Source organism: Rattus rattus, chromosome 7 (assembly GCF_011064425.1).
Source record: "Rattus rattus isolate New Zealand chromosome 7, Rrattus_CSIRO_v1, whole genome shotgun sequence".
Taxonomy (NCBI): domain Eukaryota; kingdom Metazoa; phylum Chordata; class Mammalia; order Rodentia; family Muridae; genus Rattus; species Rattus rattus.
In genome coordinates, this window is record NC_046160.1 from 65,318,021 (window position 1) to 65,344,640 (window position 26,620).

The 26,620-nt window shown below is 44.3% G+C and overlaps 1 protein-coding gene across 1 annotated transcript in view; it reads right to left on the bottom strand.

Annotated features, from left to right (window-relative positions):
• The window catches only part of Heatr5a (HEAT repeat containing 5A), an 89,999-nt gene that overhangs the window by 3,306 nt on the left and 60,073 nt on the right, over positions 1 to 26,620 (bottom strand). The window contains exons 25-36 of the mRNA XM_032907720.1: positions 25,114 to 25,350; positions 23,715 to 23,896; positions 22,334 to 22,402; positions 20,150 to 20,329; positions 17,638 to 17,860; positions 13,902 to 14,147; positions 11,842 to 11,969; positions 10,035 to 10,182; positions 9,177 to 9,449; positions 4,899 to 5,123; positions 1,650 to 1,804; positions 40 to 253 (exon numbers count right to left, since the gene is read on the bottom strand). Coding sequence (XP_032763611.1) covers positions 40 to 253; positions 1,650 to 1,804; positions 4,899 to 5,123; positions 9,177 to 9,449; positions 10,035 to 10,182; positions 11,842 to 11,969; positions 13,902 to 14,147; positions 17,638 to 17,860; positions 20,150 to 20,329; positions 22,334 to 22,402; positions 23,715 to 23,896; positions 25,114 to 25,350 — 2,280 coding nt within the window. The remainder of the gene's footprint in view (positions 1 to 39; positions 254 to 1,649; positions 1,805 to 4,898; positions 5,124 to 9,176; positions 9,450 to 10,034; positions 10,183 to 11,841; positions 11,970 to 13,901; positions 14,148 to 17,637; positions 17,861 to 20,149; positions 20,330 to 22,333; positions 22,403 to 23,714; positions 23,897 to 25,113; positions 25,351 to 26,620) is intronic.

Here is a 26,620-nt window from a genome sequence, read left to right on the forward strand (position 1 = left end):
CAGACACTGGAGAGAGCCGGGCTCAGTGCTGACACTCACGGTGCTCTTCTTCCGCAACGGTGACCAAAGCTTCTAGGAGCTTTATTCCTTCCTGACAGAGCTGCAGCTCGGCAGCATCTCCAGGCCTCCTCCTGTCCATTTCCTGCAGTTTCTCCACAATGGAAGACGCTAAGGAGTAAATGTACGGGTAGGAAATGGCCGGCTTTGGATACTGAAAAATGGAGTGTAGGAGCTGACAGGTCTTCATTTGTACCTAACCAGGCAAGATGAGAAGAGAGTGTAAATTTAAAAAAGCTAGAACAGAGAGTCACACAGAACAAATGCTCTCGCAAACTCTTTGCAGTTAAAGTGGCAAAAGTTTATATTATCCTAGTTCTCTTTAGTTTTGGAAGTGCTAGGACCATTATATAAAAACAGTGGCGGCCGTGGCCGTGCAATGTGGAGCAGCACAGAGGAGCTCAGTGCAGCGGGAGGGGCTCACCCTCTAGCGCACTTCCTCAGGTGTCTCTGGACTGTGTAAAACATGCAGTCACAGTAAAAACGAACACAATAAAGTGTTTTACAGCAAAATTCTACACATTTGATCCATGTCATGGTCCAAATGTTTTAAGGCCCACACTAAGATGTGCCATGACTTGTCACAGCTTCCACTTGGAGCCTGCTACAACTTGGGCAGGTAGCCAGTGACAAACTGGACATAAGGATAAAGGAAAACAGCTACACACTCATCCATACACCGCCTCCTTAAATTCTAGGCATATTCTGAGCATTAGTATTAGTTTTCCTCTGAGAAAATTTGGTTCCAGTGTCTTTGCTAGGAAGAAGTATTTCTGAGTATGGGCTCCAAATCATTTCATAACACATGAAAAAACAAACATTTAATCTGGCCTAACCTAATCTATTATTCCTTATTGCATTTTTTCTTTAAAGATGATGCACAAATTATCATAAAAATCCTGTGTTGTATCAATGATTTTATTTTAATACATTATGTGTATGTGTATGCTTCTGGGTGTGATATGGGTACTTGAGTGCAGTGTGCACAGAGACTGAAGGTCCAGGCAGCTGCAAACTATCCAATTAGAATGCTGGAAGCTGAGCTTTGGCCCTCTGGTAGGAGGCGCTGGTAACTGCCAAACCCATCTCTCCAGTTCTGTGGTTTTGGTTTTCTGTTTTCACTATGTAGTCCTGGTTGACCTGAAACACATTATGTAGATGGGCTAGCCTTGGACTAATGGGCATTTCTCCTATCTTCGCATTCCCAGTGCTGGGATTAGTGTAACCACACTACTCTGAAGCGTTACACCAATATTAAAGTGCTCTCACTTAAACATACAGTACTATTTTACCTTTGTGGTCTTGGATTTAGTCTCATGCAGCTTAGGATGGCCTTGGCTCAGCCGCTTGGGATCTCCATCTCTAGCCCCAGTGCAGTGCTGACATTGCCATGCTAGGTTTGTACAGTCCTGGGCATCAAGCCTGGGGCCCTGTGTGTGCAGGTGTGCACACTGCCCACTGAACCACACTCTAGTCCCTAGATACTTTTTGTCATAGAAATCGAGATCACAAAGAAGTACAGTGTATATCATAAAGGCAACATGTCTCAACAGATCTCCACTGCAAATAGCTCTCTGCTAAAAGACATTTACCACAGAATCTTTGCTCTCCAGGGCAGCCTTAAATTTTTCAATGCAGCGATTCTGAAGGCAGGGGACAGCTGTCACTTCTGGACTGGTAGATAAAATAAATACTGTGATGGCAGTAAGCAAGCTGACTTCATCAAGCTCTTGATGTGCTCCATCTACTGTGGAGAAATGACAGTTAGGAGGCTCATATTTACTGAGTCACATGTCTGTATGACGCTGTCTTTAGTTTGGTTAGCAACATTTTTTCCTTGCAGACACACTGACTCTTCAGAACCCCAGAGGGCAGCTGGACAGTGGTGGTCCATGTCTGGGTGCTCAAAGTCCCATGTGTGCTAGTCCACTCCCACCACACACACACCCGAGAGACTGAGCCTTGCACGGACCAGGCAAGTACTCCACCATTGAGCTCCATCTCCATTTTTCCAAGGACTAGTTAGAATAAATATTCTAACTAAATACTCTTAATGAAGTATTAAAGTAGCCATGAAAACCTGGTAATTTAGAAAGGGTGATGCTGGGCAGTGGTGGCCCATGGTTTTAATTCCAGCACTTGGGAGGCAGAGGCAGGTGGATCTCTGTGAGCTGGAGGCCAGTCTGCTCTACAGAGTTCCAGGACAGCCAAGGCTATACAGATAAACCATGTCTTAAAAACAGACAGACACATCCAGAGACTGCCATACCTGGGGATCTATCCCACATGCAGTCACCAAACCCAGTCACTACTTCTGATGCCAAGGGCTGCTTGCTGACAGGAGCAGATATGGGTGTCTTCTCAGAGGCTCTGCCAGAGCCCTTCTGATACAGATGAGGATGGTTGCAGCTAACCATTGGATTGGACAAGGGGATCCCAATGGAGTTAGAGAAAAGACTGAAAGAGCTGAAGGGGTTTGCAACACCATAGGAAGAATAACAATATCAACCACCCAGACACCACCAGAGCTCCCCGGGACTAAAACACCAACCACGAGTTTACATGGAGGGACCATGGCTCCAGCTGCAGAGGATGGCATTGTCCGGCATCAATGAGGGGAGAGGCCCTTGGTCCTGTGAAAGCTTTTTTCCCAGTGTAGGGGAATGCCAGGAAGATGAGGTGGGAGTGGGTGGGTGGGAGTGGGAGCATCCTCATAGAAGCAGGGGAGGGAGGAAAGGGGATAACATTTGAAATATAAATACATAAAATATCCAAGAAAAATAAAATCATTAAAAAAAAAGAAGTGAAGCTGAAAAAGTAAAAATCAACTTTTAAAACTAAACAGAAGTTTTGGACTTTACATTAGAGCCAAAATTGGATCTAAAGCTAGTTCTGTTTATCAAAGTAACTTTTTCACTAGAATTTGCTATATAGAGTTTGAAAAATCTCCCTAATTTATGTATTCTGATTTAAAAGTGCAAAAAAGCCAGATAGACTGACAAAACAAAATGAGAAAAAGTGGTAAACTTGATTCATTAAATCAAATTAAGCTTTAATTAATTGATTAAGTAATTAATTAAAAAATAGCTTCTTGGGTTTTTGGCCAAGATCAAGTGTTGTGGTTGGTTTAAAACCCAAAACAAAACAAACAAAAATCTTCCAGAACTTCAAATAGCCTAGGCTGACCTCCAACTTGCTGTGTGGCTGTAGATGGCCTTTCCTGAGTGCTGGGCTTGCAGGCTGAGCTACCGTGCCAAGTGTATGTAGTGCTGGGGTGGAAAGCAGGGCTTTGTGCATGGTAGACAAGTACTGATCAGCTTCAACCTAGCCCACTAAATGGTTGTTATTTACAAACAAATGGCACGCATAAACAGTAGCACCAGTTAAAGCAATTCAGTAAGTACTTAAACGACACATGTGCCAGCCAGCCCTCTTAGGCAACCTCACTCTAACATAGGGATCAAATAAAGAATTTACAGCCAGCTAGTAACAAGGTCCATGCTTATGAAAACATTAGAGATACAGAGAGCAGCACGTGTGCTCAAGTCTGTAAACCCAGCCCTTGGGAGGCCGGGCAGGAGAATGGAATGCCAGGCAATCCTGTGCCGCAGACTCACCATCAGCCGGGGCTACTCGAGACCCTACCTCAGGGGAAAAATCACTCAAAACGCCAGACAGTGAGCCAGGGTGACTGACACTGGGTGGATGGAAACTCCGAGGGCTGACACCTGAGAGGAGATGACGTGGGGAAAGGGCATCTTATGGAGGAGTGGAATCTAATAGAGACCATGTCTGCGTTTTCTCAGGTGAGCTGGACATGTTAAAGTGAGCCACACAGCAGTGCCCTGACTGCTCTGTGGTGCTTGGACACTGCACCCCAGCAGCCACACTGTCTGACTGAGTGAGAAACAGAAATCTGGTCATTTGCCCAAGCCACACCAAGTCAGTAAGGGGACGGTGTGACACAGGCATGCATCCAGGGGTTCTCCTGCTTCACCCCAGCAAAGTTATTTCTAGTCATTCAGAGCAACCTGAAAGTGCAGCACGGACAGCTGTTAGTCAGTAGGAGCACCTTTAAAGTCAGTAAGGTAAATGTCTCCTGCGCCTCCGCCCATTTCCCCTACAATCCCTCTACTGCCCTTTACATACAGAGGACAGACAGAAGAGACGTCTGCTTGGCAGCAGGAGTCTTGTGCGGCTCATGCAGGCGCCCGTGCCAACAGCTGTCTGAGAGTCATCCTGGAATCTAACCCTCTAGCTGTAGCCCTGGCCAACGTCCTAGCAACTTCATGAGAGGCTCAGGCCTTTTCTTGAGATAGGGCCTGGCTTGGCTAGGCCAGCCCTGAACTCACTGTGTAACTAAGGATGGCCTTGACCTCCGATATCCTTGCTTCTACTGCCAAGCGTTGGGATGATTGGCAGCATCAGGCCAAGCTGGGAGCAAGCAGTCCCTCTGCAAACATCTTACTTTCCTGACCAGCTCCTACTGATTTATGGTAACAGTCAAAGCTCTCTGTCCTGGCTGATCACAGATGCACCCACACACTACTGCGTGTCTGGGGTAAAAGGAGGATTTGTTATGATGGAGAATTCCCCTCTTACATTGGCAGAGGCTAGCACATTCAAATGTGCTGGAAATGTATTCCAATGTGCTGTTCTCGTCACCGTAATTCCAATCCCGATATTCTTTACCGCCTTTTCTCTCTTAAATATGGGCTCTCTTAAATACGGTCTCTTCTACGTGAGACTACCAAATATGATCAACAGAATAGCTTAGCCAAAAACCAGGAACAGAGACAGAAGCACCACGCCTCTACCTTCGACCTGCCGGTCTCACTGACCTGGGCTCCAGCAGTCAAGCACAGTTGCCAATGCACTTTGGAGGAGGCTGGTCCAAGCTTCGTGGCTCTTTTCTGCCCGGGCCATGGGGGATGTCAAGATTCCTTTCAGAGCGTGTAGGGAGGCTGTGACTGTGGAGGACAACTGCCCCCCAGGTAACTTCACAGCAGTTTCCCGGAGGACTCCAATGGCAAGGTACAGTATGGTAGGGAGAACTGAGATGCTCCCTGCAAGGTAAGGTGAAAACTGTGAGCATGCATGCTTTCTAAAGTCGTCAAGGGAAGACGCTCGTCAGTGCAGGGCACCCACTGCTCGTGCAGAAGACTTCCAGCACGTGCCAAGCCTCCTCACTCCCTCATACAGGGAGTGCCCAGCTTTGTAAAACATGGTTCTTGGGCTCCAACTCAGGCCCCTCTGCTTGCAGGGCAATCCAACCAATGGATCACCAAAGCAACTTCCCCATCAATTAAGATTTTTACAGTTGGATCAAATTCTGACAGTTGTAACTGGAAATGTTACTTTGGTTGTATCGCTTAGTATCAAGCTTTTGATATACTATACCTATTAGTGTAATAACTATTAATAACTATTAATCTTTCTTTTTTAAAAATAAGGTCTCAGTACATATTACATATCTGGCTGTCCAGAACTCACTCTGTGGACCCGGCTGGCCTCGACTGCAGAGAAATCTATCTATCTATCTGCCTTTGTCCTCTAAGTCTTGGGATAAAGTGTGTCCTCTAAGTCATGCTCAGCTCAGCTTTCCTATCTTATCTGTTATAGTCTTTGTTGCCTTTGAGGCAGGGGCTCACTGTGTATCCAGGGTGGGTGAACTCCTGATTCTTCTGCCTCAGACTCTGGAAGGCTGACGTGACAGGCATGCATCTCCAAGTCTAGTCCTATCTCCCCATTTTGAGGTATACAGTCTGGTAGCTCTAAGTATATTCACAATGTGATGTGAGTATTGTTACTATTCAATTTATTTCAAATATGTTTATAAGACCTTTTGGGGATTGAACCTTGGGCTTTACTCTTGGTAGATAAGCACGTTCTACTACTGAGCTATATACTTGTACCTTTCCCCCTTCTCTTTTATTTTGAATTTTGAGATAGGGTTTCACTAAATTGCCTAGGCTGGACTTGAATTCATATATTTCTATCTTAAAGTCCTGAGTAGCTGGGATTACAGGTATGCATGTCCACAGCTAGTCTGCAGTCTTTCCACTTTTTGTTTTTGTTTGTGTGTCTGGTATATGTGAACACTGGGAGTGTAGGTTGACACTGGATTGTCTGGGATAGGGTCTGTCACTGAACCCAGACATCACTAACTGTCTAGACTGGTGACCTCCAGGGAGCTACCTGTCTCCTTTCCGACCCTACGCTAAGAGTTAAAGAAATATGCCACAATTCCTGGCTTCGGAGTGGGCACTGGGATCCCAACTCAGATCTTCACATTTTAGTGACAGGCACTTTACTTAACATTGTAATTTATTTTATATTAAGTTATTTCCAAGGAATTTGTAGAAAGCCACTTATGATAAAGTTTTCATGGAGCCTGTAGAGATGGCTCAGTGGTTAAGAGCAATTTGCTGCTTTTCCAGACCTGACTTTGGTTCTCAGCACCCACGTTGGGAGACTCACATTTGCCTGTAACTCTAGCTCCAGGGGTCTGACATGTCTGGCTACAGACGTGATTAAAAATAAATCTTAATAAAAAGTTTTCATAGAGCCTGGTATAATGGGGATACATATGTTGAGGTATACATATGATCCAAGAATCTGGGAGGCTGGGGCAGGGGGATCTCAGGTTGGAGACATCTTAGGTTACACAGTAACACCCATCAAAACAACCAAACCAAAGCAACAAGAAACAAACAAAAAAAGAAATAAAATTTTCATGGCCGCTAAAGAGCTGAAATGAGTTATAAGCAGGCACACCTGGTGGCACAGACTCCTTGAGTCTAAGGGAACAGAATCATTCTGTAGCCCGTGCTCCAGATGAAGTTCAAGACCAGTGTGATCAAGCTAGTGAGATCCTGTCTCAAAAACAAGTTAAAAAAAGGGGGGTATGAGGGGGGTTGGGGATTTAGCTCAGTGGAAGAGCACTTGCCTAGCAAGCGAAAGGCCCTGGGTTCGGTCCCCAGCTCCGAAAAAAAAAAAAAAAAAAAAAAAAAAAAGAGCAGAAAGAAAAAAAAAAAAAAAAAAAAAAAAGGAACCGGGGATATACCTTCACTGGTCAGGTACCTCAGTATCAGGAAAAAAACAAAGAATGTGAAGAGACTAAAAGAGGAATTTATTTTCCCTGACTATTACTTGGTAAGACTCATTTTTTTTTTTTTTTTTTTTTTTTTTTTTCGGAGCTGGGGATCGAACCCAGGGCCTTTTGCGCTTCCTAGGCAAGCGCCTACCACTGAGCCAAATCCCCAACCCCGACTCATTTTTTTTTAACCCAATTCTCTAATAAATTAATTTTTGTGTTGCTCTTAGTATTAAAACAGTGTGTGTGAACAAAGGATTGTATTTTAATTCAAATTGAAGCTTGAAGTCATTAGGCTAAAAACTGTTTATAAAATGGCTGGGACATATTAAAACAAATATATATTTACTGACTATGAAGTATCTATTAAGTCCTGGGTATTTATGTGCTAGTTCTTTAAAATAAAACCCTTTCCTATTTATTCTGTGTGGGCACACATACACCACGGTGTGCAAACGGAGGTCAGACAACTTGTAGGCGTCAGTTCTCGCCTCTACCATGTTGGTTCTGGGATTGAACTCTGGGTGTCAAGCTTGGTGGAAAGCACCTTTACCAACGCTCTGGGACAGGATTGAAAACTATTTTTGGTGTGTTTGTGGTATATGCAGGCTGGTCAGTCACTGTGTGTGTGTGTGTGTGTGCGCACGCGTGTGCACGAGTATAAGTCAACCCTGGGTCTCCTCTACGGCTCATCTTATTTTCTGTGACAGTCCCACTGGCCGGCCGGCGGCCTCAGGGCCTCTGGAGACCTGACTGCTTTTGCCTCCTCCTCCCTTAGCCGCAGCACTGGAGTCACAGGTACACACCTGCATGCTCAGCTTTTATGTGGCTCTGGGCATCTACACTCCGAGGCCATGTTTGTGTGGCAGGAACTTTAACACAGAGCCATCTTCTGGGCTCCTGAGGCAGATTTTGTACAAAATACACATTTGAATTAGAATAAACCATAGCTCCACCTGTATTTTGTCTTATACAATAGTTACACATCATGTATTTACATGACAGAGAAAGCTGCAGATCTTCATACAGAAAGAGTATCTGTACACAGTCAAACAAGACTCGTCCTGAAGGTTTCCAGGGAACACTTTCTGATAAGGTGAGACTAGAGCTAACTCTGAAGGAAGAAAACGTTAAAAAGCTGGCCAGTGCGGCTGGAACTAGAACGGACTTAGCCCCTAGAACCAGAACAGAGGCCTGCAGGTCAGCCACCCACAGGATGCACCGCAGTGATGGAGCAAGAGGCTGCCTCCAAACAGAGCAGGAAGAACCGACTCCTGAAACGCTGTTCTCTGACTAACACACGCATGGTGGCAGAGTGGGTCTGCCTGACCTGGAATTGTGTGGCTTAAGCTCACAGAAAGCACGCACAACCGCCAACAACATGATCGTAGGAGCCTTCTGGGATGCAGTGGGTTCAGCAGCGCCTGGAGAGCCTAAGAGTGGATGGAGGAACTGATGGGCGTCATCATGACAATTTGTCATACAGAGGCAGACCTACCCATCAGGGTCTGTACACTGAAAACCTCCAAGCACTACTACTTGATTTAAAATACTGTCAGCTCGAGACAACATTTTAGAGAGATGGCCGGAAACACTCTCACATGCTCCAAACCTGGGTTCCATGCCTAGAACCGGAATGAGAAGCCAATCACAGAAAGCGCACTTGTCTATCACATTTGCTGTCCTGTCTGTGTATTTTACTTCCACCTTTCTGGTGAAACAGATAGTATTAGACTGTAAAACTAATCTTACAGGACTATAAAAAATACTCGAATGGGAATATGACCATATTCCGCCAATTCCCCTCCTCTAGGACAGTGTTTGCCACCTGGAGGTCGAGGCTCTGTGGATTACATATCGGGTGTTTACATTATGGTTCACAGCAGTAGCAAAATTACAGTTATGAAGTAGCAACAAAACACTTTTACGGTTGGGGTCACCACAGCCTAGGAACGGTATCAGAGGCTGAGCATTCGGAAGGTTGAGAAGCACTGCTCTGGGGCCATCTGCACAGCACGCATACCTTCAGGAGAGCACACTGCAGGGAGTTCTGCCAGGATGACCAAGGCAGCAGCAACCAGTCGACTTCCCTCCTCTGACAGGGTCTTCGGCTTTGAAGCCTTATCCCTTGGGCCACTTGTCAGCTTAGGGTTTAGTTCGGGAAGTTGTCTAACGAGGATGCAGACACAGAGTTCTAGGGTTGCAAAGACCAAAGACTTCCCAGGTACAAGTCCTCCTGTGTCCTTTCCTTCACCAAACTCTGGCAGGGTTTCCTTTTCAGAGGCTCCGTCATCAACTAAAACACAGAGGAGGGAACAGAGCTTAAGAAACACTTGCTGCTTGCTTTGCTTCAAGTAGGTGGGAGTTCAATTCATTTCTGGTACAGGCAATGCGTTTGGTGGCTGAAGTCTTAGGTGTGAAGCTTAAGGAAAAAGCAGCTCTCAAGCTCAAGTTGCTGTCTTACTATGAGTTCTCATTACAATGGGTTAAAGATAAAATTCTTTCAATCTTTTCAGCCTTAAAATAGTGCCTGATTAATCTCATGTCCTTGCTGTTATGAATGAGAATCTGACAGCAGCACCAACAGCAACTCTGTCGTCTTACAGACTGGTTGCGGCTGGGCACAAAGATCAGACCCAGGTCCTATGCCAACAGAAGCTGCACACCGGCCCCCACACACTGCCCGCCTCTGCCCATGCTTTTTATGTACGATTCCCTTGCCCTCATTTCAACAGCATCCAGGCAGCAGCTGCCCCGAGTGACACCTGTGAAAACAACGGCGCTGCACTGCCCAGTGGAATAGCGCTCGCCCACTGCGGACAAAGGATTTGATTCCAGAGCTGGAACGAAAGAGAGGCTATGTCACTGAGTTAATATTTACCTTCTGCACTTCGTCTTTTCTCCTTCACGTGCTCTTGAGCTGCACAGATAATCTGCCTTACCACTTCGAGTGAAGCCAACTGAATGGCTGGTGACTCTCTGGTCAAAATTACTCGGTGTAGTACATTTAGCAACTCAATACCCAAGTCCTGTCAGAAAACATGGAGTAGACACTATTGGAAACTACACTTGTTTATATCTGTGTGTGTGTGTGTGTGTGTGTGTGTGTGTGTGTGTGTGTGTGTGTGTGTGTGTAAAAACAATGTTAAACGCCATGGTAAGAACTCAGAAAGAGAGAATTTAATAGATTCTTTTTAAAAATAAGTATATTGCCAGAACAATAAAAGTATATATCAATACTTCTTTTGTTGGTTTTGAGGCAGTCTTATGTAGGCCTGCCTGGCCTCAAACTTGCCAAGGATGACCTCAAACTCCTGATCCTCCTGCCTCTGTTCCTACAATGCTAGAATTTCAGGTGTATCAGGTGCCTGTAACATTGTAACCGATTCCAGAGCATTTCTCAGCTCACTTAGGTGAGAGATGGTACTGTGACGATCATTTTCACTCAGTCTGAGATGACACTTTGCTTTTCTTTCTCTCTATAAGATTTTACTGATTTTTACTTTCTATGTATGGATATTTGCCTGGACATGTGTGCGGTGCGGAGGTCAGGAGAGGACCCCGTCCCCTGGAGCTAGAGTTACAGATGTGAGCTCCATGTGGGTGCTGAACCTAGGTCCTCTGCAGGAGGACCAAGAGCTCCTAACCACTGACCACTCTTCAGCTGCGGCCTCTTCATTCGTAATTCTGGTTACTTTCTATTATCTCGGAGAGTAATCTGAGTGAGTTTGTCGTTAGTCAACACTCATTTGAGAGCTGGGGAGATGGAATAGGAGTTAGCCCCACTTGTCACTGCAGAAGCCTGGAATTTGGTTCTCAGTTACCTCTTAGGGCTTTCATGAATATGCAAATATACACAGGCACACACCCTTTCATACACATAAGTACAGACAAAATCTTTAAAACACATAGAAAATATCCTGAGGCAGAGGCAGAGGCAGAGGCAGAAGCAGGGGGATCTCTGTGAGTTTGAGGCCAGTCTGGTTTACAGAGTGAATTCCAGGTCAGCCAGAGCTACCTAGTGACGCCCTGTCTGAAAAACCACCCAACCCGGGAAAAAAATCACAACAAAGTTTATAATTTAGTCAAGTTCAACTCAACTCAGATGCTCACCTAATGCTTTAAACCTAGTTAGTACTAATTAAGAGCTTAGAAAAATCCTAGTACCCATTTACCTTAAAACCTAAGTCAGTGATCCTAAGAAGATAATAATGATCTAACACCTATTTACTCCTGAGTGAAGTCAGAGGCAGTGTGGTACTGGGCAGCAATCCTTTTACCATAGCAGACTGAAGACCAGGAAGAGAACACAGACAACAGGAATATCTGTAACGGACAGTACTATGCATCAGTTACATTGTCTCTTGGGGGAAGATGCAAAACAAGAGAGCGATGAGCGCAAAGTTTGGGGTTCACAGAAGCAGAAAAGGAATGACCCCACACGGAAGCTATGGCTACTGTGCTGGACAAGGCAACACAGGCCCTTCCCTCACCGCAGAAGGCAGGACGAACATGGCTGTCAGAGGCTTGCTTGCTCCTGGGTTACGGAATCCCGGTGGCACCCCAGGACCAGCTGAGCTGTGCTCTTTTATTTTTGTGACCTTTGCTCAGTTCTGTTCACTGTAGTAACCTGAATACATTTCTGGTCTCTGAAGTCAACAGAGGCCTCCCAAGACACAGTATATCACCTGATCACTGCCAACTCTCGATCTGGGCCAAGGAGCATCGAGAAGGGCCTGCAGGGCCTGCAGACAAGAGGTGATGCTTTCCAAGGTCGCGTCTGAGCGCAGGGAGCAGAGGAACTCTACACTGATTCCTAGGAGAGAGAGGCAAGAGAGACACTTCCTGAGATTCTTTTTTTTTTTTTTTAAAAAGATTTATTCATTTATTATATATAAGTACACTGTAGCTGTCTTCAGACACACCAGAAGAGGGCATCGGATCTCTTTACAGATGGTTGTAAGCCACCATGTGGTTGCTGGGAATTGAACTCAGAACCTCTGGAAGAGTAGTCGGGTGCTCTTAACCGCTGAGCCATCTCTCCAGCCCACTTCCTGAGATTCTTAATTCACATTGTTAGATACACCGACTGAGCAAGAGACAGAACAAGGAAACAATATAGTTTTAGATTGTGTGTGTGGACTTACATAGTCAAGGCTGGCCTTGAACTCAGAGATCCACCTGCTTCTGTCTTCCCAGTGTTGAACTTAAACGTGAACACCACCACTGCACTGCCTAGCTTCTTTTTTAAATTAAAAATGTTAGGGGGGTAAAGAAATCACTCAGAGGGTAATGAGCACTTGCTGCTCTTCTAGAGGGCATGAGTTTGATTCCCAGCATCAACATGGCAATTCACAACCATCTCTAGCTCCAGTTTTGGCGGATCTGACACCTGGCTTCTGTGGGCATGATGTATGTAGTGGTGGGCAGATATACATGTATGCAAAACACCATTCATATAGGATAAGATAATAATCTAAAATTAAAAGACTGCATGTGTTGGATCCTTAGCGCAGGAGTTACAGGTGGCTGTGAGCTGCCTGATATTGCTGGGGATGAACTGGGGGCCTCTGGGAGAGCATCAACTGCTGGGGATGAACTGGGGGCCTCTGGGAGAGCATCAACTGCTGGGGATGAACTGGGGGCCTCTGGGAGAGCATCAACTGCTGGGGATGAACTGGGGGCCTCTGGGAGAGCATCACTGCTGGGGATGAACTGGGGGCCTCTGGGAGAGCATCACTGCTGGGGATGAACTGGGGGCCTCTGGGAGAGCATCACTGCTGGGGATGAACTGGGGGCCTCTGGGAGAGCATCACTGCTGGGGATGAACTGGGAGCCTCTGGGAGAGCATCGACTGCTGGGGATGAACTGGGGGCCTCTAGAAGAGCATCGACTGCTGGGGATGAACTGGGGGGCTCTAGAAGAGCATCGACTGCTGGGGATGAACTGGGGGCCTCTGGGAGAGCATCAGCAGTTCTTAACTGTGGAGCTACCTCTCCAGCCTCCTGATTTCCTTAAAAACCAAAAATCCACTGGGCATACATTCTTGAAACCTGCAACTGTTGGGAACCCACTGAAAACATGTCAGCACATTCATATGTATGTATGAGTATAAGTATGTATGTATATATATTTAAAATAAGTACAAAGAGAAGTTTAGAACATCTGCAGAGGCACACTCATCTTTCAAAAACCGTGGCCTGGCTGGTGGGACGGCTCAGTGGTTGAGAGCGTATAGAACTCTTTCAGGGGATGTGAGTCCAGTTCCCAGAACCCAACTGTCTATAACTCTAGTTCCAGGGGACCCAAAGCCGCCTTCTGGCCTCAGTGGGCACCTACATATGTACAAAGCAGACACATACACATACTCATAAATTAAAACTATGAAAAGCTGGATGTGGTGGCATCCTTCTGCAATCTCAGACCCAATGGGGTGAGGCAGGGGTTGCAGGCCAGCCTATCCTACTCACTGAGATCCTGTCTCAAAACAACCCCTTTTTCCCACCGACCAAATGAATATTTGTAAAAAGGAATAACCTCTTATAATTTCTGTAATTTATCAACTTGATACTTAAGTCAACTTGTAAAAGCATTCTAGACTTAAAATTTGTAATTTTGAAAAATATATAGTTTCCAGTTTTATAAATGATGTCACTAGCAAGCTGCAAAGAATGAGGTGACAGTCACCAGGAGGGAGGTGGCAAGGCATAAGTCAAGAGGACCCCCTAGCACTGTAAAATTTGCTGACCTAAAATTAGATGGAATCTGTCAGTGTAGACATCCTCGGGGGACTTGACTGCAGCTCCCGATGACGATGAGCCCTGGCACATGGAAGTTGGAGTCACTGGCCTTGAGAGGTTGGCACCTCCTTCATCTGGGTCAGCAAAGCCTGTGCTCGTGAGCCACAGAGCCGCAGCGTGGAGGATGAGGGCCCAGGAGTTGTGGTAATGCGGCGTTGCACTCTTGCTGGTCTCTGCTGTGTAGAAAGCACCGCCTACAAGGAGGGAACAGTCAGAGGAACTACAGACCACCTCCCAGTGTGCGTTTTCTTCCGCTGGTGAAGTTGAGCATCTGTAACCTTTCCCGGCGGTCCCCAGACCCCAAGACAAGTACGGTCTGATTTTCAACAGCACAGATGAGCTCTGCTGTGTTGGGTTTGATGCTGTGGACCTTTTCAGAGTCTGTTTTTCTGTAACTCATCTAACTTTGCCCCACATTTCTGGACATTTGTGCATGTTGTTGTGCTGTCGATATTCTGTTACTAATTAATGCCTGAATTCTCCTGGGAGTACAGCTATTGTGACATAGAGTTAATTTATACATAACTTTATAAGAATTTGAAGGCTGAACCAGGTGTGATGGCGTCTATAATCTTTTCACTGTGGAGGGGGAGAACTGGGAGTTCAAGGCCAGTCAGTCTCAGCTACATAAGGAGTTGAGGACAGCTTGACCTGCAGGACACCATGTCTCAGAAACAACAGAAAAATGGAGTGGTAGAGTGCTTATCCAGTGCTCATGAGTCTTAAGTTCAATTCTCACCACGACACACACATCCTCTCTCTCCTTCCAACCCCCCCCCCAACACACACACATACAAACACACATACAAAAAAGAAGGCTCAATGACTAAAAAGCATTTGTCAGGCTCGAGGACATGAATTTGGACCCCCAAACCCATGTAAGACTGGATGTGGTAGCAAACACATCTGTAATCCCAGGGTGAAGAGGTCCCTATAGATATCCAGGCAGGGCAGCAAACATGAGGAGACAAGCATGAAAACCCAGTGCAGACTGACGCCATTAACCTGGATCATACTCTGAGGGGCGGTTCAGTGTCGGCACACTTAAACCTCAGTGTAACTTGGGAGATTGCAGGCAACAATGAGTCCAATCAGTAAGTCCAATGTGCACAGTAAAGCAGAGTACATGTGACCATGAGGGTAGGCTCTAGAGCTTGAAGGCCTAGAATCTACTGGAGCCTCTGAACCATAGCATAGCTGTCAGTAGGCTACAAAGTATATGTGACATCTCCCTTAAGGATGGCTATTGGTCTACTGAGGGAAGAGTGTGGGATAATCCTTCTGGGGAAATTGGGTGAGGTCTGCCTCAAGAGATACTAAAAAGGTAACCAGGTTGTTAACAAAATCTACTCCCAGCCTTCTGTGTGGGACACACGCACACACGCATGAGCACAAGAATAGGACATGGGATGGGGACGATGACAGGACAGGTATTTTATGTCCCCCACTAAGGAGAGAGCCCTGTGTGTTTAATATTCCTGGGTCTCTTAGGGCTTCTCTGTGAGTATTTGGGCCCTGTGCTCTCAACACCAGTGCTCCTATGAGGAGATAGGAGGCCAAGACGAGAAGATGGAATTCTCAGTAATTTGTAGGTCAGCCTTCCTGGAGAGACCCTGGCTCAAATAAGGTGGAAGGTGAGGGACATACCCATTATGCCTGAGGTTTAGTCTGCCCCAACACATGTGCCATGGCATGTGCCCCATACAAACTCAGACAGACACGCTCACAAGAGTAAAAAAAAATAACCAGGAAAAAATAACATGAAAGGCTAATTAATCTCCTTTCTCTTAAACTTTTATCTGTTTGCTTATTTATTATTTGTACATATTGGGGGGGGCATGCAGAGGTCAGACCATTTTCAGGGATCAGTTCTCTCCATTTACTGTGAGTTGCAGGGATTGAACTCTAGTAATGAAGCTTGGCAGCAAGTGCCTTTATGCATTATGCTGTCTTGCAGGCCCTGAGGTTTAATTCGTGCGTGTGTGTGTGTGTGTGTGTGTGTGTTTTGTGTGTGTGCGTTCGCGTGTGTGAGCGTCCTTAGGTACTATACTCTTCCACCTTTTCCAGACAGGCCTTTCTTCAGCCTGGAACTCACCATGTTGGCTAGGCGAGCCAGCTAGTGAGCTCGGGGAACCCCTTCTCCAATGCTGGTGTAAGTGCTCACTGCTGTGCCTGGCCTCCTTTATGTAGGCTCTTAAAGCTGAGCTCAGGTCCCCGTGCACACAAGGTAAACACTGCCAACTAAGCCCCCTGCTCAGCCCAGCTAGCAGGTTAACCATGAAATGCTTTAAAACAAACTGTGTGCATGTGTTTAAAAGAAGGACCAACTTATATTTACCCAGTTCCAAGACTGACATTAATATTTTGCCTTATTTTTTTTTAATCTCTTACCTAAGCATATCAGAGAACAAATAGTCAGTTGGTAATAGCCAAGACGTTTTGAAATGACACGAAGATGAAGAGTGGCTACCACTATCTGATACAAAAGGACACTATCAGTTGTAGTTGAAAATTAGGTCCCTACTCTACTACTTACAAAATAAATTCTACTTTCTTTATTGCTCAAATTACCAGATAAAACTACAAAGTGTATAGGTATTTATGATCTTAAGTGAAAAACAATGTCAGGCAATACACAAAATCTAAGCGACTCCCTGTATTAAACACACACACATGTTAAGAGTCTGAGAAAGAATGTATAAGACACATATTACAAAGGAACTGCACTGAAACCTATATATAAGGAATTAAGGGGGTCTGGAGAGATGGCTCAGCAGTTAAGAGCACTGGCTGTTCTTCCAGGGGTCCTGAGTTTAATTCCCAGCAACCACATGGTGGCTCACAACCATCTCACAAACAACAGATTCCAACATCCTCTTCTGGTATGTCTGAAGGGAGCCACTGTGTACTTACATACAAGCAGCTAGGGAGATAGTTTGTGGGGAGCACCTGCTGGGCTAGTCTAAGGCTGGAGTCTCGATCCTCAGATTTAACTGTGATCTCAGCACTCAGCAGGGGGAGGTAGGATTTCTAGATGAAATGGTGAGTGCTAGGTTCAGTGAGAGAGCCCCTCCCTACTCAAGTGACAAGTGTCAAGAAGACATCTGCTGTCAACTTCCAGCCTGGCCTCCGCACACACATTCATCCATACTTACATGCAAACATGTACACATGTACACCACACACATGCAGGAAAAGAGCAAACCCAAAAGCTGAGCAATGGAAAAACAAAAAGAGGAGGGGGCGATTACTAAATAATAGTAAAAGGACAAACGTAAATTCGAAATCCCAGAAAGGTCAGGGTAATTACAGAAGGAGCAATCTAAATGGCTATAAACAGAAGCACAGACTCTTAAATAAAAATGTAAAAATACTATTTTCTACCCTCTAGACCTGTAAAAATTAAAGAATAAACTAAGTTGGAAAGGTGAGAAGAAACAGGCATGCTGCTAGGCACTTAGGCTGCTCTGGAGAAGTATTTGGTAATCTTATCTGTGAGAATAGATGACTATGACCTAGGGAGTTAAACTCTGCTTGCCTACAGCAATGCAGTTCTCAGCTGCTTATCCCGGGAATAAAAGTTGTTCTGGGGGGAATGTTTCAGCTAAACCTCATGCACTATATGAGAAATCTTGGAGTGGAAGTTACTGTCACTCTAGAAATTACCTCATTTTACCTCCTTACCTTCAACAGGAAGTTGGGAAGCAAATTCCGCAGGCAAAGTTAAGAGAGCAAAATCCTGAAGTGCAGCAAGCCAGAGTCTGCTTAGTGTGGCCAGGTCGGTGCAGACCAAATCAAGAAGACCAGCAGCCGAGGCTGACCCACTTCTCACACTGTCTTCAGAATTAATAGCTGTCTTCAAGGTCTGCTTGTGATTTTTATGTCTTTGTACAGCAATTATGTAGACCTGTTTGCAGTTAGAAGAAAAATCCTGTGTCTGATGCAACAGTACAGTATTTTATGCTTTCCTGAAGACACGGGTTTGCCTTTGAGAATATCCAACTTGAAATACACTATGGTATCAGAAGGCATGTGGGGCTGGAGAAATGGCTCTGCAGTTAAGACTTCATGCTGCTCTCTACTAGAGGAACTGAGTCTAATTCCCAATACTCACATTAGGTCACTTGACACTGTCTATTACTCAAGTGGGGGTAGGGCAAGTGAGTAACAATCTCACTCCCTCTTGTGACATCTACCATACTACAGAGGCAGCATACATTCAACACACACACGCACAATAAAGTGTTAAAAACTATTTGAAAACAGGAAGGCAAGTATGTATAAAAACATACAGATGGTAGAAAGATTAGACTCTGCGGCAGGAGAGTTGGCTCAGCAATTAAGAGCACTGGCTACTCTTGCAGAGGACCTGGGTTCAACTCTCAGAACCCACACGGTGGCTTGCAATCATCTGTAACTCCAGTTCCAGGAGATCAAATACCCTATAGGTTCAATAGGTACCAGGTACACATGTAATAACATGGATACATGCTGGCAAAACATTCATACACGTAAAATAATCAAATAAAAATAATTTCCCCTGAGATGTCTTGGAGATATACTGGTAAATATCCTGCCTGTATACACTTCAACAGCCCTGACAGCTACAACAGCAATCTGGACTAACCTAATAATTCATCTCACCATTTGGCTGCAGACAGCCAGTTCTCAAATGAACTAAAAATATTGCTTATTAAAATTATGGTAAGCCACAATAAAAATGTTTACTGAAATAGATTCATGGACTAAAGAATGGCACATATTATCACTTACCATAACTCTAAAACCTAAAAAAACTGACCTTGAAACAAAACAAATGAAAATCCTATGAAATATATAAGTTGTATTAAGCCAAAACCATAGCAAACCTGGATAAGTTTAACTTGCTTTCTCCATGTAGCACACTATGAATATTCAGACACATTACTACAGATATGCTAACATGCTTGACTACAGGGTCCCTGTCATTGCCCCCGGCTTCTAGATAGATGCACAGAGTGATCACTGTGTTACTCTCGCTCCTAATTCTGAGGTCTACCTGTATTTGGCTCCAGGGGATTTAGGCAGGAACTATGGGCTTCTATTATATAGACTATGTTGAAAGTCTAATCAAGGAAAAACTAAAAGAAGGGAATGAGTTTAATGAGGAACAAGAAGATTTAAACTACAGGTGACTACAAAGCTTTATAGGAAAATGTATTTTTTACAATTTAAAATTCTTTAGAAAACTGAGAAAAGCTGGCAGCTGGAGAGGTCGTACTCTTCAGCGAAGAGCACATAACTGGCTGTCCGGGGCCAGACGGTCAGCCCTGAAAACATACAAGTAGCATCATACAGACCCACTGGGTTATATCTGGGGAACATGTACGTATATGCATATGTAGGTGCACTCACTAACAGTTAATGAAAAGAGGCTATGCATTGGAAGCAGAGTGGAACGGGGCATACGGGAGGGTCTGAAGGAAACCGAGTGAAGAAAAGTTGTAATTATAATGTCAAAAAGAAAACAATAAAAATAATGTTTATTGTCATCATGTATGCACGTAGTGTGTGTGTGTGTGTGTGTGTGTGTGTGTGTGTGGGCACACGTGCACACTTTCAAGGTCAGCAGACAACTCTGTCAGGCTGATTCTCTCCTTCTGCCTTTTTGTGGGTTCCAGAGATTGAATCAAGAGACAAAGCTTGTAGAACAAGCTTTATCCAGTGACTCGTCTCATGGCTCTTCTTTCTCTTCCTTCCCTCTCTTCAGTCTTTTATGAAAGACTGTTGAACATATTCAAGTAGGGCTCATGCGATGGCTCAGCAGGTAGAGGTGCTTGCTGCTAGGTGTGGAGACGTGGGTTAGGTCCCAGGAACTCACCTGGTAGATAACAGGAAACCAGCTCCTGCATATGCTGCTATGGTATGCTAGTGTGTGCACAAGCACACACACCTCAAACACAGGTGCATTAAATAAGTTTAACTTTAAAAAGTAAAAAAAAAAAATCCAAGTACACACAGCAAATGCATACGTCTCCAATCATAGGAGTTCATTTCATTGGCTATTATGCTATTTCTCCAATTCACAGCTGCCCCTGCTTGTCTCCTTAGACTGTTTGGCCCACGTCAACTAAAACTGTATACTTCTACTGTCCATCCTCTGGTGTTACAGTGGACTGGCTTCCAGGATTCCCACTGTCAATCAACGAGCACTAACCTCTGCCCAGGCTTTCAGCACAGCTAGGACCTCCATGGTGGAGGCACTTTCATTGTACAGCTGGCTCAGAGCTTCTTTGCCAGCCTGTATCTTCATCAGTGATGAGACAAGTAGCTGATGAACTCTGCGGAGATCACCGAGGTCACTAACGACTCCACTTGCTATCCAAGCACTGCAAACCTGGTTATGAGAAGACCAAAGGTGAGATTTTAAAATTCTGTATTTCTTGTTTTGAGTTTAGCAGAGCCCACTTAAATCCTAGGAATCTAGCCACAGAAATAATTTTTTAAAAAATATTTATTTTTATTTTATGGGCACTGGTGTCTTGCCTGCTTGTATATCTGTATGATGGTTTTGGATCCCCTGTAACTAGAGTTCGAGACAACTGTGAACTGCCGTGGGTGCTGGGAATTGAACCCGTGTCCTCTAGAAGAGCAGCAATAATACTCTTAGAAAACTAATAAAAAGTAGCAGGAGAAGAATGAAATGCCAGGACTTCAGAAATGAACAGGGACTAAGGCTGAAGCGGGTTAAGCGCTACTCTGTAGTGTGTAAGATGAGGCCCGTGTGAGACATCATATGCATACATTAAACTATGCATCCATAATCATAGTTATGCATACATATTTTCAATAAAGTTTAATCTTGAGTATCTCATCTCATTATTTAAGATTAAGAGATTTGGTGGATAACTAATGTGACTTAGTTAAAAGACAGAGACGTGGGGTTGGGGATTTAGCTCAGCGGTCTAGCGAGCGCAAGGCCCTGGGTTCGGTCCCCAGCTCCGAAAAAACAAAAAAAAAAAAAAAAAAAAAAAAAGACAGAGACGTAACATTTCGGATTCCAATGAGACTGGGTATCTGGCACTGTCTTTAGGCCTGGCACTCAGAAGGTGAAGGCAGGTGGATTTTTGTGATGCTACCCCTGTCTACATAGAGTTCCAGAGTTACACAGTAATACCTTATTTCAAAAGAAAACACTCCAAGGAACAAGAATGATTTTATTTTTATTGTTTGCATTCTGGGGACTGACCCCAGAATCTCACATATGCCAGGCAAGTGTTCTTCTACTGAGTCACATTCCCAGACTCTAAGGAACATTATGATCCTTCTAATAATGTTTAATTTTATTTAAAAAGCAAAGCTAGTCAGGCAGAGGTGACTCTTGCCTTTCAGCCTAGCATGGGGGAGGTAAAAGTTAGGCACATCTCTGTGAGTTCCAAGTCAGCCTGGTCTATAGAGCGAGTTCCAGGACAGCCAAGTCCACACAGAGAAACCATGTCTTGAGAAAACAAAACATAAAAAAACAAAAACCACAAAGCAAGAACAATAAAACAGCAGTAATATTTTGCAATGCAGGGCCGACTCCGATGGTTTGTCTCTCGAAGCAGCAGAGAGGCAGAAGCAGGAGTTTCAGGGGTCTAGGACAGATTTGGCTAGTTTAAGGCCAGCCAGGGATACAACAAAGGGCAAGCTTTGAAATTTCCACCTGTGCTCTCCCGACACGCAGGTTTTAGTTATGTTTGGAAGTTCATAATGCTGTGGATAATGTGGGAAAACAGGTATTTGCACACATTGTCAGTGTGAGTTTTAGTAGACAAATTCCTCTAATAGACCCTTTGTCCACAACTGAGAGGAGTTTACCCCACGGACAGACATGCTTGCACTCAGTGAGAGGACCTCTGCAGGGCGACGGCTCACTGTGGCAGGACTTTTACTATATTTTATTTTTTGGATTTTTAGGACAGGGTTTTAGCTTTGGCTGTCCTAGAATTTAATCTGTAGTCCAGGCTGGACTCAAACTCACAGAGATCCACCCGCCTCTGCTTCCTGAATGCTGGGATCAAAGGCCTGTGCCATGGCACTCAGCTGTGGCATTGTCTGTCATAGGAACAGCTGAAACCCTGACAAGTGCATCAACAGGAAACTGTTCCAATAAATAGTCTGCAGTCTCACATACTGGGACCCCATGCAGTTGTGGGCAAGAAGCAGGGCAGTTTCCCAAAGGTCAAAAGGAAAGGAAAAGATGTTGAAATGACTCTGAGACTATAAGGAAGAGCCTTAAGACTGAAGCTTAGTGTGTAGCCCAGGCTGGCCTTGGACTCACAGCAAACTTCGGGCCTCAGTCTCCCCAGTGCCTGGCTTCTAAAGTCGTGTGTTCAGCTCTGACTTTGTACCCACATACCTGGCATGCTTTGGCAGTGATGTCAGGTGGTGTCTCTGAAGTGAAGGCCGGTCTGAGAGCGGCTCCAACCTGTCAAGGAATTACACATGCTGTTGACCATCACTGTAATGTTATTTGGAAATGTTATTTGGAAAGAATAGGTTTCATGGGCCTGGCTATGTCTCTGTCCTGTACCTTTTTTTTTTTTTTTTTTTTTTTTGTTTTTTTTTTCGGTGCTGGGGACCGAACCCAGGGCCTTGCGCTTCCTTGGCAAGCGCCTTACCACTGGCCCAAATCCCCAACCCCTGTCCTGTACCTTTTAAAGGTAACAGCAGCACACTGTGCCTTGGGGGAAGGCACCTTCCTCACTGCCAGTCTGTGCCCTCCCTGCAGAGCTAGCTCATACCTGGCTCCAGAGACCACATCGGAACACCAATCTCTCAAGATTTTTGCTGCAGAGGGGCTGTTTCTCTGCAAGGACATGAGTTTTGGAAAGAATCATCTTGTTATCACTTAAGAGAGGTAGGGTTGCTCAAAGTAGAGCCAGTATGGGGGACAATGACTCCCCCATTTTCTTGCCTGAACTAGGTTTCTTGCACTTGCAGCTCTAAGAAGGCAGAACCATAAGAGCTGGATCCTCCTGGGCTGAGTTACAATGTCTGTTCCAACACATCAACCCTTTCCTCTGGCTACGTCCCATGCATATGCTGGAAGAAGCGATGGAGCTAGCCAGCCAAGTAAAGAGCTGTGGTAGAGCCTCCTTGTTTCTAGCCATCAACAGACTGCCTGTCACTCAACAAATGGATGGCAAGGAGGCGACTGTTCCTCTCTCATCCTTGGACTCTTACACAGTTATAAAGGTCATAAAACCAGGACAAAACCTGGCCCCTTCCTAAATCTAGAAAAAAGCCCTGAAGGAGGTTCCATGTAGCACTCTAATGTAGAAGCAGTAATAAAGATAACACATGCAGGCTGATTATTCACTTACTTACCGAGGGCTTACGCTGACACTTTGTAGAAGATTTTCCCACTAAAGACTTCCTGGAAATCAACCCTTAAGAATATAAGCTCCTGTTTTAAGAAGGCCATTATGCGGGTTGGGGGATTTAGCTCAGTGGTAGAGCGCTTGCCTAGGAATGCACAAGGCCCTGGGTTCGGTCCCCAGCTCCGAAAAAAAAAAAGGAAAAAAAAAAAAAAAAAAAAAAAAAAAAAAAAGAAGGCCATTATGCTTTTACTTGAAGCTTTATAAAATGCTATCAGATTTGTTCTATATGTATTTTCTGTGCACCGATGGTAAGTGCTTGCGTTAGAAGAGAGTCTTTATGCACTAAAACGTGACACAACATAGACTTTGTCACGGCTGTTTAATAACACCAGAAAAGTTCCAACAGGAAATGCTTACATTGGCTTGATACTGTTCTAGAATCACATGACCTGGAAACTCTGGCTCTGCAATGTCTGCAAATCGTCGAATAACAACTAAGAGTGTGTCAAGGCCAGAGAGACGGAGCTGGTCACTGTGGTCTGTGGCAGCCATAAAAGCCATGCGGATTAAGTCAGCAAGATGGAGCACCAAAAAATCATCTAGAAGACGAAAAAGAACAGGTTGACACTAAAATTTACAATATGTGATAATGTTCTCTCCCTCTTTTGTAGCTTAGGTTCTCCAGACTGTTTCAACCTGTGTTAAATAGACTTTCAGGCAAAATTTAATGCCCACTCAAATATACACAAAACCATCTGAAACCAAAAAATTATATATTCAAGAGCCCAAAGCTAAATTAACATTCTTTAAGGAGGAATGGTAGCAGTTTCCTCAATAAACACTTTGTCCAGACTGTCTGATAAAAAGCACACTAATTGTACTTAACAGAGTGTGGACTGTGATGAACTTGGCAGTAATTTATTCTCTTTATGTCAAGGTAATGCCAAACATAGAAATATTTAAAAAAAAAAGCCTCTAGCTACAGAAATTAAAAAAAAAGTAATTCTTTTCATTCCTGAAACACATTCTTGCTATAAAAATTCTGAAAAGAAACAAACAAACAAAAATAACTTAAAATTGGTCCAGTAGTCTTTCCGGAAATCAGAGTTTACCTAGAAAACGTGAGACAAAGTCAAAGTTGGAGTCCATAGGAAAAAACTGCCACATCTTAGTAAAAGCCACCTATGGTCTTGGTTTTGAGCATGGTAGTCAGGGAGCACTAGTGAATGGCACACTGATTTTGTGTTGTTAGGGTCTGAAACAATACTCATCCCAAACAAACAAAATTTCAAAAGAAAATGCGTGGGCTGGAGAGATGGCTCAGTGGTTAAGAGCACTGACTGCTCTTCCAGAGATCCTGAGTTCAAATCCCAGCACCCACATGGTGGCTCACAACCATCTGTAATGGGATCTGATGCCCTCTTCTGTGTCTGAAGACAGCTACAGTGTACTCACATACATAAAATAAGTAAATAAATCTTAAAAAAGAGTATTGAATGCTCTTTAAAAAAAAAAAAGAACATGCTTGCTTGAAAACTATTAAACACAATTATGACTGGCAATACCAATATTTTGATTTAAAAAATTACGTTTATTAATGTGTGTGTGCATGTGCATGTACACGTCCACCAGGAGTTGGCTCTTCCTTTCTCCCATAGGTTCCAGGGATTAAGCTCAGACTTTTATTTACGCTAACAGAACACAAAAGACAGCGACTGAGCCCACTGCAGCAGGCCTGTTGGCACTGACATGCTTTATGCTGAAATAAAAACCACGCGACAGCGCCCGACTTTTATCATCTGCTCTGGCCACTTACTTCTTGAATCGCTTTTTTTCATTTCTTGTGCTAAAGCAATGTCAAAATGAGCACTGTTTGCATTTTCACACTGGCTAATTATTCTGCAGACACAGTCAGCAGCGAAGACTCTGGTGCCCCAGCGAGGATTGCTGAAAGGGTGTGGTTTGTCATCACCTCTGGTCAAAACCGAGGCATCATCACCTCTATCGCCTTCTTCCTCCTGCATTGTATCCACGCAGGTTACAGCTGTAAAGTCTTTACCGAGGAAAACATATGAAATTATAATTAGCAGGAGGACACCATTATCAGAGAACACAAGCACAAACCAAATCCAGACCAGAATTACTATTACCATATACCTTTATGGTAACCTAAAATAATTAGGCCTCATAAGCTCTGGTAACGATGTCAGTTATCACGCTGATCTCCACACATGTGCTGTCACATGTGTACCCCCCCACCATCATGCACACACACAAATCAGTAATAACTGATAAAATTACCACATACTGTGATACATGAAATGTCTGTACTTAATGAGATGCAAAATAACAATAATGAGGCTATGGATGGATTTAAGAAGGTTCTCAAACCTACTGAAATAGAACACACATGTGCGTGCACACACACACTTAAAATATTTTTGTTAGGCCATTCACTGTTATTATTATAGTTTCAAAGTTACGATTCTAGCCACCCATTAAGGAACTGACTCATAACACTTTCTGTGGAGACAGGCTCAGTTTGAACTAGAGATCTACCTTCCTCTGCCTGAAGAGTGCAGGGATTAAAGACATAAATCACCATGCCTACATCTCTTAACTTGCTCGCTGGTCACCTTACCAACTAAACGGAACTAATGCTATAAAACAAACCAACCTTTGTTTTGTTTTTGTTTTTTGTTTTTTATTTATTTATTTTTTTGAGACAGGGTTTCTCTGTGTACCCTGACTGTCCTAGGACTTGCTCTGTAGACCTGACTGGCCTCAAACTCAGAGATCTGCCTGTCTCTGCTTCCCGAGTGCTGGGATTAAAGATGTGCACAACTATGCTAGGAGTAAGACACTGTAGGTTGATGTCATTATGCAGATGAAGGCAGGTACAGGATAGAATGAGGCCTGTCATTGGATGAGAAGGAAGGGTGGGCGGGAGAAAAGTTTTAGAGAGGAGGAGACAGGAGCGAGAGGAGGGAGAACATCCGAGAGAACATGGAGGCAGATGTTAAGATTCCTCTCTGTACATTTACAGGTTGATATGACTATTCTTTTTTTTTTCTCTTTTTTTTTTTTCAGAGCTGGGGACTGAACCCAGGGTCTTGCGCTTGCTAGGCAAGCGCTCTACCACTGAGCTAAATCCCCAACCCGATATGACTATTCTTAAGGGATGGATGTGTACATGATTTTGTGTTGTTTAGATGGGCGATTATATCTTATTAATTGGATCAGAGGTTATTGTATGATGTGTTCTTTCAAGTGGCGATTTAATTGAGTTCAAGAGAGTGTGCGGTGGCGGGACACACTGGGCT